The sequence below is a fragment of the Apus apus genome, chromosome 26, assembly GCF_020740795.1.
Source record: "Apus apus isolate bApuApu2 chromosome 26, bApuApu2.pri.cur, whole genome shotgun sequence".
NCBI classification, from domain to species: domain Eukaryota; kingdom Metazoa; phylum Chordata; class Aves; order Apodiformes; family Apodidae; genus Apus; species Apus apus.
In genome coordinates, this window is record NC_067307.1 from 4,007,409 (window position 1) to 4,021,306 (window position 13,898).

At 40.6% G+C, this 13,898-nt stretch overlaps 1 protein-coding gene across 1 annotated transcript in view; it reads right to left on the minus strand.

The window, feature by feature from the left end:
• Positions 1 to 1,072: 1,072 nt before the first annotated feature.
• The window catches only part of KAT6A (lysine acetyltransferase 6A), a 32,781-nt gene continuing 19,955 nt past the window's right edge, over positions 1,073 to 13,898 (minus strand). The window contains exons 12-18 of the mRNA XM_051640602.1: positions 13,680 to 13,841; positions 12,981 to 13,074; positions 11,986 to 12,217; positions 11,276 to 11,486; positions 9,566 to 10,252; positions 8,572 to 8,884; positions 1,073 to 6,180 (exon numbers count right to left, since the gene is read on the minus strand). Of these exons, the coding sequence (XP_051496562.1) occupies positions 3,596 to 6,180; positions 8,572 to 8,884; positions 9,566 to 10,252; positions 11,276 to 11,486; positions 11,986 to 12,217; positions 12,981 to 13,074; positions 13,680 to 13,841 (4,284 nt within the window). The 3' untranslated portion in view covers positions 1,073 to 3,595. The remainder of the gene's footprint in view (positions 6,181 to 8,571; positions 8,885 to 9,565; positions 10,253 to 11,275; positions 11,487 to 11,985; positions 12,218 to 12,980; positions 13,075 to 13,679; positions 13,842 to 13,898) is intronic.

Genomic DNA, 13,898 nt, shown 5'->3' on the forward strand with positions numbered 1-13,898 from the left:
GCCTGTTACACTGCTGATGTACTCACTGTAATTAATGAGTTCTTACAGTAGTGAAAACCTTAATCACAGATCACCCCTTCTCTCTCCTTCATACCTGAATAACCTAAAAACTGTTGTGAGAATAAATGAACAAATCACCCAGGAGCATCCCTGTACGATTTAACTTCTGTATCTTGCTGTGTTTCATAAAAAAATTGAGGTATCTTAATAAAACAACTATAATGAGCCCAAGGAAAAGTCTATCAGCTTAAAAGAATATGCAGGATCATCCTCACCTGACATGAACTTGCATTCCCTCTTGGTAAGGACTGGAGCTACAAAAAGCGTGTAAAACAATTGTACTAGTTCTCGTGGTCCTTTTAATTTCTTTACCATGACACAGTTTGCTTATTTGAAGATGTATTTGTGACAGCACATCTGCAGAAGAGCCTTGGGTGGATTCCTGTTGCCACTTGGTCCCTCCCCACAGTTCCCTGCCAGGCTGCTGCCTGGCCATCGTTAGGCTCCAGAAGCAATGGGCAGGATTGCCAAAGGAGGCCAAACTCCTGACTGCTACAGCATTTATCACAGGGAAACTGGCAATAATCACACACTGGCTAGAACTTTGCTTCCATCTAGCGTTTTGAAAGCTGTGAGCTGGCAAAGAACTGCACAGAGACAACATGGGAGAGCACCACAAAGCTGGTGACTGCAGAGTAAACTTTGCTGGCTAGAATTTCTAGTTCTTCTATTTAAAGTGCTAATTTGTAAAGACAAGAGCACAGTTGGGGATGGGGAGAAGCTTCCAACACATTGCAGCTTTTAAAAAGTGTGCAACTCAAAACTCTCAAGTGATTGTATGAACAGAAGCTGACAAAAGCCAGCCAACGCACTTTGCTTAAGCTTTGGACAGCCCTTAGAGAGATTAATTTAAAGATGATGATTTCTGGAGAAGCTTTAGATTTTTTTTATTATTTGTAATATTTCTTTGATTAGAAGCTGTAGATAATGGAAACCTATTCCCAGGACCAAGGATTAGTGACAAGAGTTCACTGCTTAAATGGAAGAAAAAAAAAAAATCCACACGCACAACTGACATCCAAAATGGCTCAACATAATTTATTTTTTTATGTTAAAATGTACAGAGTTCTTTTGAAAGTACTTGCTAGAAAGGGGAAAAAAAAGTGATATTACATACAAGGAGAGGAAGGGAGACCATCCAGCCAGGAGCGTATGACATGGAGAATTACAAAGGCATCTAGGCACCCCTTCCCCTTAGCTTACAAGTCACCATGAACAAAGTACAAAGAGGTTACAAAACAGGAAAAGCAAATATAAACAGACAGGAATAGACTCAGCTTCATTTGTACATGCGGCTTTTAGAGGCATCTGGAGCTCCTATTCACACACTCTAGAGATCTCTTTAAAGAGAATTTTTATCTTTCTTAAAATAGTTTTTAATATTCTACAACAAAGATAAAAAATTTTAAAGATGGAATGAAATGAAAAAGCTCTTATCTTTAAAAGGCATCAAAGTCACTAACAGTGAGAATTTTTTTAATTTCTTTTAGAAGATTACCCAAGTTATCTTGCTAAAAATACATATTTTTTTATTTTTTTTTTTAAACAGAAGTGAAAAAATGGTAGGTACCAATATTACTGCGCTGGATAATTTCTTTTTATATATAGAAAAGAACATTTTTTTCTACAATAGTTCTACAGTCACAAAGGCTTGTGGAAAAGGGAGCTGCCCAATTGATAAAAAAAACCATACAAAACCAAACCAAACATAACGGCAAACAAACTAAATTCACAGCCCTCATTTCAACAGCTTCTCCTCCTGTCTCAGACCCCTGCCCACCCCCCGAGCCCCCCCCCGCCCCCCGCACCCAGCAACCAGGAAGCAGTGACACAGCTGAAGATCTAGGAAGGAGAGGGCAGCACAGTGCGCTTTCTACATGGGTTATTTGGAACTGGAATAGTATATACAGAAATGGGGTCCTACACAGCCTTGTACATGCTCAAAACTAAACAGAAATAAAACTGGAAGTCCTTTGAATTCTGCCTTTTATGGTTAGCAGTTATTGGAGGAAAGTCCATTTTAGTGCATCTGAAGAAACCCCAACTTTCTTTTACTCTTTTGGTTTTAAAACAAAAGAAATTAGTCTTATTAATGTGTCTGTATTTCTACTTCATATACAATAAAAAAAAAAACAACTTTACATTAAAGGGTGTCCCTTTTTGTATTGGGTGACATGCCAGCAGTGTAGCCAAAAATAATGTAAATTGGATTATGCAGCAAGAAACAGCAAAATCCTGCCGCCCGAATCCTACTGTGGTCTTTGGTCTGTTTCACTCCTGTAAAACAGGCCGATTCCCTTCTTTTCCCACACTAGATCAAAAGTGTGGCTATTCCTATAAAATGGGTCTCAAACATAGTGAGAGAATCATGGAAAACATCACCGAGTCCCCCAGAGAGCGGCACATTCAGCAACTTCCTAAGCCGTGACAAGGACACCACAGGGTTCTCATCAAGTCACTGAAAACATACACTTCATCTTCCAAAATCACCTAAGTAAAGAGATTAAGAGGCAGACCACTGGAAACACCTGCTTTTGAGCTCAGCCTGACCCAAAGGCTCAGAACCAAGACTGTCAGCATTCCAAAGTACATACTAAAGCAGAGTTTGGGATCTCAGAGTTGTGGCTGAGTTGCAGTTCAACAGAAGAGCCTACGACCATTTTCTTCTCCTAACCGACCACTAACCACCCCATCCTCCTCGTGACTGCGTAGGGGATACGAACAGTTCTCTCTTGAGATGCTTCAGTAGTTCAGAGTGACAGAACGTGTGCATGCATGCACATGGGTGTGCACATGCATGTCTGGGTGGTGAATGGGATCATTTCAAAGTTACATTATATTTTCAGCATAAAACATACAATTTCAATTAACTCATCTACAAAAACACCAATGTGAATAGTTTATTGTTTACACGTAACTCCAAATTTTACTGAGGGTGAGGGTGTCAGGGAAGATTAAAGATTAAAAATTTGTCCTGACTTGCAGAAATAAAGAGCTTCATTTTTCCTCTGTGTCCCCTTCCGAAGTCCCGCAATAAGTGCCTCCTGCTAGAAGTAGGAAATACCAGGTGGGGTTTAGAGAGAAGGGTTGTTACTCTTTGAGATGTCAAACATTTTACATGACTGCAGCAGTAGAAACTGCATACAGAGGGGCACAAGGTAGAAGGACATACATTTGAAAAAAAAAAAATTTAGAAAGATTATTTCACTGGTACACATACTCTGTCCACGTTGTCAGCAAAGTAAGGCTCTTTTTAAATTATGAAAAGATTTTGTGCATGTTCTCCCCTCTAAAAAATATCTGTAAATGATTTTAGCTGTAAATTGTTTCAGGATTGTGAAGAAAATAAAAACACAAAACAAAAATCCAAAAAATAAAGACCAGGCTTCCTAAAAAATAAAATAAACCAAAGAAAATCCCTCTAAATCTACAGCAATATTTTAACTGGAAAAAGGTCCATTTTCTCTGGTTCGTCAGTATAAAAGGTTCCTTTATTTATATATATTTCAGTTTTTAGGATGCAAGTTCATCTTGCTCATCTTCTCATGTATGGTCCATTGAGAGACTGCTTGGGTACCCCAGCAGCATTCATGTAGCTGTGATGGGAGGGGCCAGTATACATCATGTTTCCATGAGGATTTGGCTGCATAGGCTGCTGGGTATAGGCCTGGCTCCCCATCATTCCCATCTGCATCTGCATAGGATACTGTGCTGTCTGGTTCATGTAGGCAGGGTTACTATGGTAACTGCTGTTCATCATGGGCTGTGTCATCCTGTAGCTGTTCATGGCATTCAGGGTGTTCATATTCATGGAGTTAACGTTGTAGGGCGTGGTTGGCATTAGGTTGACTCCCATGTTCATGCCCCGTTGAACAGCCAAGGCGCGAGGACCAGCCTGCATGGCGACTGCAGGTGGGCTGCGGCCGTAGAGCTGCTGCTGGTGTGCGGGTGCAGAGGGCAACGGGGCGGACTTGGAGCGAATGGAGATGTGCCCCTTGACTGGCATCTGCCCCTGCAGCCTCTGCGTGTGCGGGATGCCGATGTTGGTGGCAGGCATGTTGCACTGGAGCAGAGGCGACGTGAGGTTCATGGTGGTGGACGCCAGGTTTGGTGGGGGCGTCATAGTGGCTTGTGCTTGTGCTGTCCCTGCCAATGGGTGAGAGGGAGCGAGCTGAGCCAGTCCTGTATTGGACAGAGAAACGCTGGTTGCATAGGACGTCACAGCAGGAGAATGGCTATAAGGCATGGCATGAGGGTCCATAATGGTGTTTGTCAGCTGCTGCAACTTGGCTAAGCTGAATGTGGCTGATGGTTGTGAATAGCTCCCAGCACCAAAATCCCCCGGAATTCTCTCATAGATACTTATGTTACCAGTGCTTCCTGATTCAGGTATTTCCATGATCATAGGTGCTGGGGTGAAGCTGTTGTTCATGCTACACTGAGACAGCGGAGGTTGCTGCTGGGGTGGAGGTGGGGGTTGTGGCTGCTGTGACTGAGGCTGTTGCTGCTGTGGCTGTGTTGTTGGTTGCTGGTTACTTGGAGGCCTTTCTACCACACAGCTCTGAGGTGACTTGATACTGCAGTTTGCTGCAGGCTGGACACTGTTTTGCTGCATCATGCTGCAACTGCTGCCAATGTTTGCCATTTGCTGAGTGACAACACAGCTGTTCTGAGTGAGGCTGCTAGAAGAGGACAGTCCTCCATATGAACAGCTGCTCTGGGAAGAGTTATTTCCACAAATGCTGCCTCCCATAGTGGAATCATAGCTGCTGGGATTTTCGTAGTTCTCTGTAGTGCTCTCAATGCTGCCAAGGTCACTGAAGCCACTATCCACCACCTGCTGAGAGTGGTCCGATACTGAAGGCACATCCATCATGGGGCTGGTCTCCATGTTCTGCATAGAGGGTGCGGACAGGGATCCTTGTTCAGGACTTATCTGGGTGTAACTGCTCTCCAGAGCAGGCACATTTGGGCTGCTGACAGAACGTACAGACTGACTGGGGTGGGACTGAACAGAAGATATTGGACTGTTGTGTTCTGAGGCCTGGCAATCTTCAACCATTGATATCTGAGGATCCTCCTCAGTCTGGGTGTAACTCTGCAAAGTTTGACAAGCTGCAAGAGTTTCTTCACAGTCCTGGTAGGCTACATCATGCTCGTTGCTTTCCTCCTGTGTCAAGGACTGGACTGCTTGAACAGTTTCAAGATCTAGTTCACTATGAGAAATTTCCTCTTCCTTTAGTTCAGTTAACCCTTCTTTATTACTTTGCTCTTCTTCGTGATCATCTTCAGACCCAGGGACGTGCTCTGAGCCCACTGATGTCTCATTGGAAGCCTGCTCTTCCTCAGAATCTGCCTCTGCTTCATCTTTTTCTTTTGTATCTTCTCTACTGTTTGGTATGCTTGTTTCTAAAAAACATTCTTGTACCTGAGGCTCCTCCTTCACCCCTTCTCTAACTGGCTGTTCCTCCAATTCTTTTTTCTTCACAGACTGCAGATGACCGTCATCTTCATCATCAGCATCATGATCTTCATTTTGATTTGCCACTACTGTAACTTCCTCTTCTTCCTCATGGTCATGTTCAGGTTCGTCTAGTTCTTGCTGTTCTTCTTCTGATTGCCTTTGCTCTTCTAAAACCCGTGGCTTTTCCTCTACCTCCTCTTCTATCTCAGGCTCTTTTACTTCTGGCACTGGACTGCTGTTGCTGTCCACAGGAGAAATAGCTCTTACTTCACTGCTGGCTACATCTTCCTCTTCTCCCTCTCCTACCTCTTCTGCTTCCATATTCACATCTTCCTCTTTCCTTTCCTCAGTAAGAGGCTGCTCTTCTTTCTGCTCAACACCTTCTTCTTCATCTGAAATTTTGGGCTTACGCCCCGGTTTTGAATTAGCTACCACTGCATCAACTCCATCATCCTGAACTGATGGTGGCTCCTTTTCCCGGTTCAGTTTAAAACCTGGTTTTCGACCAGGTCTCTTCTTCCAGTGGACTGGTTTTCGGCTTTTCCCTTTTGGCCATCCTTTCTTCTTTTTCATGGGTGTAGAAGTATCTGGCTCGAGTGAAGAATCCTTTGCTTCACATTTTCTCAGCATAGATAATGGTTTCAAAGTTGGGTTACCTGAAAACACAAATTGAAAGATACTGTTCAGGCATTTTTGTTTGACTGAAGCATTCACGGAAGCTTTCCCAAGCATTCCCATCGTGTTTATCAACTTTGTGTATTAATACTAGCCTAAAGACTTATTGTGTAGGGTAACAAGAAGCATCAAGGTCTGATTCTTAGCAATCACACTGCAGATATTCAAAGAACACCAGTGCTTTCAAGATTTTGCATGGTCAAAGCTCTGAGCCTTTAATAAAAAATTCAAATTAAACACTGGACTACACTATAAAAGTCCTGGAAAGACTCAGCACCCTTTACAGATTTTATTTATACAGTATGTTCACAAATGAAAATGTTCCAGTGTAGAGAAACTGTGAAGTTGGAATAAAAGCATGTTTCAATTTAGATCTGTATTTTATGCATCTGCTGAAGAATGGAAGTATTTCCAGTTTTTTTCATGGCTTATGTTTTTAAATGTCAGCAGATTCACATGACTGAATTTGGCTATTTTATTTTTCTTTAAATCTAAGTGCTTGTTAAAAGGAAGCTGAATTTCTCTCTCATCTGACTTTTCAGTTGATTAAGGAAGTTCCTGCATTTCAGTGACCTTCCAAACACCAGGATAGGTTCAGAGCTTAAACAGCCAGAAAGGAATATGTTCATTTACTGAGAACTTACTGAATACTGTTAGGCATTCCCTGAATAAATTTTGTTTTGAACCTATCAAATACCTCTCAAAACACTACTGAGGTAACATCAACTACCCTTATTAACCAAACTGTAGTCTTATAAATAGTCTGACAAATACTTTTTTCACATACTAGTGTTCATTTGTATTGAGCAAATAATCCTCCCTGAACCTTATACTGAGTAATAAGCCAGTCATCCTACCCTGATGACCCTGTAATTAGGTGGGTAATCCCACTATATGGATATAAAATAAATTTCACCCTTTTTTTACCATGTAAATTGCAAAAGAATATAGATTTGATGACAACGCAAGATTTCACGTGCATCATTTTTTAGGATACTGAAAAACATACGTACACACCCATTCAGTTGCACTTAAACGTCAGAGTGCACACAAGCTTGAAAAGAAGATCCTTACAGTATTCAAATTCACAGAACTTACAGGTAGAACTAGGAAAAGCAAAATAATACAGCCCAGCCTACTACAGAGCTCCATCTTCCCCCACAAAACACTAATCAAGTTGCACAGAACTGGTAAAACATAAAGAGATGAGCTTTATTTGTTTTCTACACCACAGAACACGCTCTGTCTTCCAGAAAGCTTCACCCTCATTAAAAACTGGCCTCAATCCACCACCCCATGCTATCTGTTCTCACTGTATCCCTGACAGCAATCAGAACCAATTCCAATTCTCATCAGACACCAAATTTAAGAGACTGCAATGTTATGTTTCAGGAAAATCATAAAACAATTTCACTGCATTGCCTCAGCTAGAGATTAAGTTATCAGGGAACAATCTAATCCAAACCACCCTTTAGTTAGCAAGTTTAACAAAAAAAAATTTAAAAAAGTGGGGTGGGATTACAAGCAGGTTTCTGTAGTGATGGGAAAACTTTCAAAAAAAATCTAAGCTTCCTATAAACTTTCCTAACTCATACTTATGATTAAAATAGTCTAAATATGAACTGAGTATGACTGCAATACCATATATCTGAATTTTCATAAGGCAGGGCTGCCCTCCTCCATGCAGCTTAATTTTTTATAAAAAAAAGGCCAGCTGTTTATGATGGATTATCCCTGTGGGCTAACATGTTTAGGGAATTGAAAATACACTGTATTTTCTCTAAGAGCATTACAGTCTTCCTGCATTAAAAGGTCAGACCATCAAAAGAACAGAATAGGTAACAGCCAGAGTGAATGGAGCATCTGAATGACAGAGGTTTCTTTTGAAAGGTCAGTGCACTCTAAGTAACTGGTTCTAAACAATTTTCTATTATGAACTGAAGGTTCAGAGAATTTTAAAGAGATATGAGAAGCTAAGAGGCAGGACATGCACTGTGATGAAGAACAGGATCTCAAAAGAGACCATTTATTATTTCTTTTTGTTATGGCAAACTGAGTGCTCTCCAATTAATTTGTTTTATTTTCGTAAGTGGTCCTGCTGCATAGGTTCTTCCACAATTACAGATATCAATTCCACCAGGAAAGCCAAATCAAAAGAATACCCTGTGCTCAGGTCATTGCTAATAAAATAGTTAAAAGCATTGTCATAGGACCTGGGAATGTTTGAGGCTGGTTTGACTGGCAATTTATGCCTAAGCCTACATTTTGGCTAGAAGTACAAGACAAGGCAAGCAGCTTGTTCCATGATGAGCTGGTATCATCTGATACTGACACACTATATCAAACTTTCAACAGCATACCACCACACATACCATTAGTGTCATCAGACTCCTCATCTTTGGACTTCCTCTTAGAAGAGGGCCTATGCCTGAGTGTGTCTTGTGGGGCTAAGTGCCGAAAGTATCCACTGGGCAAAAGTTCATTCTCCTCCTCTTCATCCTCCTCCTCCTCTTCCTCCTCCTCAATCTCATACGTAGGCTCTAATCGGGGCATTGGTCGTTCAGAGTCTGAGTCCTCAAATGGTTCATCCAGCACTTCTGTGGTTTCTGAGATTGTTTCAGTAACAACACTGCTGTTGTGGTGCTTACGTTTGCGGACGCGCCTCTTCCGATGAAGAATTGGTTTCTGAAATGGAAGGTGAGAGAAGACATTTTATCGTGTGCAGTAAAAAGCATTTAAATAGATGAAGCTCCCAGACCATCCATAACAGCTGGAAGTTCAGAGACGCTATGACATAGATGTGAATAGTTTAAACAAGCTGCAAAGATGATATAGAAGAGAACTTTTTAGTGCAGCATCCCACAAAGAGAGAATTTCCTTGGTCACGTTGACAGAATTCACACCTTTAGAGTAAATAATTCCAAAGACTTTATGCTATGATTTTAGTTGTTTAGATAGCGTTTGTGCATTTCAAGCTTATTTCAAAAGTAGGACCACATCTATTTCTATTTTGCATATCTGAGTAGAAATTTAGTACCAAGTTGGAAAAACCAAAAGCAGAAGACAGAAGTTAGAATTAAACTAAGATAAAAAAACCAAACAAAACCAGCAGCAAAACAAACAAAAGAACAAACCAAAACCACAAAAAAAAGCAACCCAACCAAATAAACCCCTACCTCTGATTCAACAAAAACCACCACCACAAAAAGGTAGCAGAAAGTACCATCCAGACAGGGTCCTGGAACACTGACCAGATGCTGTTTGCTTAATACATACCTCACAAATTGCACAATCCTTCAGGAAGAACCAATGTACTGACAAAACAGACTGCATGATTTAGTCAGAAACAAGAAATAAGGCACACACCTTTCGTTTTAATGTTGGCTTTGTGAGAACAGGTGGAGAGCTTGACCGAGGACTCACAGGCTCATCATCTTCCTCTTCACTACTCTCACTAAAGCACCTCAAAAGTGCCCTGTCGCTATCGCTGTAGCGGCGGGGTAGCCTGTCACAGTCCTCCTGGAATCTGCACTTCAGTGGCTCCGTGTTCTTTTTCAACTGCCCTCTCCACCTTTCCATACCTTCGCTGTAACGCCGATGGGGAATTGGAGACTTTTCACCTTTGCCATACTGTCCTTGGGAAACTGCAGATTTCTCCTCTTCTTCTGCATAACGGCCTCTTGGGGTTGGAGACTTCTCCTCACATTCACCACATCTTCCTTGCAAGGCTGCTGACTTCTCCTCACAGTCACTGCAACGGCCTTGTGTGGCTGCCGATTTCTCCTCACACTCACTGCATCGCCCACTGGGAACTGCTGCTTTGTCCCCCATGGGCAATCCTGGCTCCTCACAAAAGGGCTCCCGGAGTTTCTTGCCCTTGCGGTTCCATCGACCTCTTCGTGACGGCTGACTGTTTGCAGGAAGACTATCCAGGGGAAAAATGTGCTTGTTGGGCCGTGCAGAATTGGCTGGAGCAACGTCTGGCTTTTTTTCACTCTCTGTAGGTGAGTAAGGCTCTTGCTCTTTCTTCTCCCATGACACAGATTTTACCACCTGATTTAAATAAAAACAAACAAGATTTCACACTTCCTGTTTAAGCATGCATGCTTGTTCTGAATTTGATTCCATAGCAGCTTTTGAGAAAGAAGTCAGAAAAATTCAACAAGAATGACTTCCAAGAATCTGGGAATAACAAAATAATTGACCTTTACAAGATACTAATAGTGCTATCTGCTACTCCTTTCCTCCCAGGGGACAATGTACCTCAATTAGCTCCTCAGGAAGTGACTTCAGTCAGCAGCAGCCATCCAGTAGCCTGCTGGAGCAGACATCATCTTGCAGTGTTCAAACACAGTATTTGTGTAATTTTTTAGAAAACATTGAGACAAACTTGAAGCTATTTTGCCATTATAATGCACAATTAGTTTAATATAAATACAGTAACAGCACCTAATTTGCCTCTTAGTATTCTAGTCAGTGATCATCACCTGATGTGAGAGTGCAACCCTTCTAGGACAGCAGCCTAGATTTCAGAACCCTTCACCACTCAGTGGGCAGTAATTCTAAAGCTCTTAGTGGTTTTGCAAAAGTACAGAGCAAAAATCTTTGGTGAAAAATGCTAAGTTTCTGTTGATTTATTTCCATTTATGCTATTTGTCACTTAGATAAATTCAGGGTACTTCAAATTTAAATCCATTTCAATAATTTGAAGAGAAAACAGGTTGCTTGAGAGTGAGAGGCAGGTTTCATTGATTGTTGTTTTGGTTTTTTTGTGGTTTGTTTTTTGGGGGGGGGGGGTTTAACACTTCCCCCCCAACACATACTGCAAAAATCATTAAGGTTAGAGAGAGCCTTTTTACTCTTTTCAGAGATAATCTTTAACCTTTCTCTAGACTATGCCTCAATGTTTTCCTTATTTTTTAGTTTCTAATCTGAAACTGTAAGCATCCATAAACTAATCATGACTGCATTGCTTTTTACAATTATGCCAAATGCTCCAGCTTGGCATTTCCAATTGTTGCAGCAAGACTCCACATTTAAACTACAACCACACAGAAGTAACAGATGCACTCTTACACTTGTCTCTGAATCCTTTTCTTTCTGCTGTTGTTGCTCTTCATTTTCCCCATCCTCTGTTTCCTCTTCTTCATCTTCAGAGACAACTGAGTTGGAAACTATAACAGGTGTCCAACGCAGACATTCTGCATCTACATTTATTGGTCGGACATGAGTTCTAAGCTTTGCCATATGTTCCTGGATAAGTTTCTCCCGACGAATGATCACAAATCTAAACAGTAATAACACTCAGATTAACCACAGCTACATATTGTATATGTTGTCACGTGAAACAGATATATTACAGGAAAAAGCTGTGTACTCTCAATCAGTTCTGCCACGAATAACTTAAGAAAGGACAGAAAGCTCATTAATATTGTGCAATTTGCAGTACCTTCAGACTACCAAAGAAAAGCATCTTAAAACAGAGAAAATGTAGTTAAATTCTTTCCACCTCTTGTTAATGGCAAAAGTAATATCCTTCCATGTGTAACATTCAGCTGCAGAGTACCACGTTTACTGTGTGTTAAATGGGCAAGGGGCATGCCATTTGGGGAACAGGCACTGAACCATTCTTGCATCACACATTAACATTATAAATCTCTGCAGCCAGTGTTTGGACACTTAAATAAAATAAAGCTTATTGAAAGTGACTTGTCTGCAAACACCATTAAATTTCATTTAAATACATCTGAAGCTATTTGGAAATACAACAGGACTGCTGTACTCACTGATCACTACGGAAGTCGAGCATTCGTAGGTGATGCAGAGTTGAAGTGATATCTTGAGGGCAGATTCCAGTTAGCTTGCTCAATTTCTTGATGCTTAACTGCTTGTCACGTTGATGATAAAGGCACTCCAATATTACACTTTTCCAATAAGCCATATATGAGAGGCGCCCCAGGTCTGACAGGGGCTTCTCTGGTGATCCTGCTTGACCCTCACGCTTTGAAAGCAAATAGCCTAAAGATATACAATAAATTATTTTTTTAATTAGCATATATAGCTTGTGTTTCCACCCCAAGTTCTACAAAGGCATTTTTCCAGAAAGCAGCTGACTGCTGCCTAAAAGATATAAATGATAACATTTTAAGGATACACTGAATTATCTGGTTATGCCTTTTTTTTTTTTTTTTTAAACTCCTGTTATTCACTGACAGAACATGAGATTTCTAAACTGCATTGCCATCAGACCTCGACTATGGGCAAGGCCACGAGATGGCAGCAATTGCTTACCTAGAAACTATACTAGGCCTGCATTACACAGCCTGAGTATTCGGGAGTCTAAGAATATCTAGTTTGGTGCTCTCAAAGCTAAATTAAAACCAAACTATGACCCTACCTTTTGCTTAAGATACTCACTCACTTAATCAAGCTGCTGAAGGTTTCAACAGATGTGCAGTTTTAGCACTGACTTTCTGTAGAAAATACTACATGAACAAAGTAAGCCTCTGATAAAAAACACTATCCTGACATGACTATTATTTCTACCATAAACTGCTTACACGGGAAATATAAGAATTAGGTGGGGAAATTATGATTTTTCCTTTAAAATTGAAGACTTCCAACAGTAAGAATTGTGAAGTTCAGATGATTTTGTGAACTTTAGAATCTTTTGTTCCAAGATGTTTTTTTCATTTGAAAAATATCCTCTTCCATAGTTAAGCCTTTCTTTAAAATATTAAAAAGCAAAGACTAAAAAAAATGAACAAGAAAAGGTCCTTACTGAAGTCAATTAGGAACCTGCCATAGCCCTTACGCTGGTATTGTGGAAGAATCATTATACAGGACACATTGTACTTCTGTTGGCAGTGTTTTTCCTGTTGGGGGAAAAAGAGCAGCAAATAATTTTAAATAATAACAACAGCAGTAACAACAATAGTAATACCAGTGAGAAATAGTAGGTGGTGTTCAGCACACATCCCTTATTACTTCTATAGCACAAACTGGGACAGAAAGCCACAAAGTTTCTTAGGAACAACAATGTACATGAGCCAAGGAAAGACTTTAAGAGGAATTATATTACAATTCTATTACCATAATTTCAGTTAAGAAAACCAGAAAGAATGAAACCTTGACTTAACTACCACCTTCTGCTTAGATACAACAAAGACTACTACTTAGTAACATTATCTCACAAATAGTACTGCCTATCACCACCACAAGTAGGAAGTAATTTGAAGAGGGTTTTTTTTTTAGCTACTAGCTGCTGTACCGTGCATTCAACGTTATCAGGAAATTTGGTTTTATTAGTTGGTAGTCTCCAAATATAAGTAAAATCTGGTTGCAACAAAGGTCTAGATCTATATTATATCATGTATTACAGAAAATGCAAGGGTCTAAATTACAATGATGTAAAGACACTGAAGCAACATTTCTCACCACACCAAATGCAGTTTCAAGCCTGAAATGCTTAAATACTTGCCTTGGAAAAGTAGCCAACAAGGTGACAGCCCTTGACATCATTCTGTGTCAGCACGTAGAAGAGAAATGGCTCCACATCATAATAGAGAGTCTTATGGTCCAGGAAGAGCTTGGCTAACAAGCACAAATTCTGGCAGTAGATAGTGCTGACATTGCCATCAACCTTACAGAAATGAGTAAAAGTTTTGTCACTCCATTTGCTGTCATGCAAGGACATGCT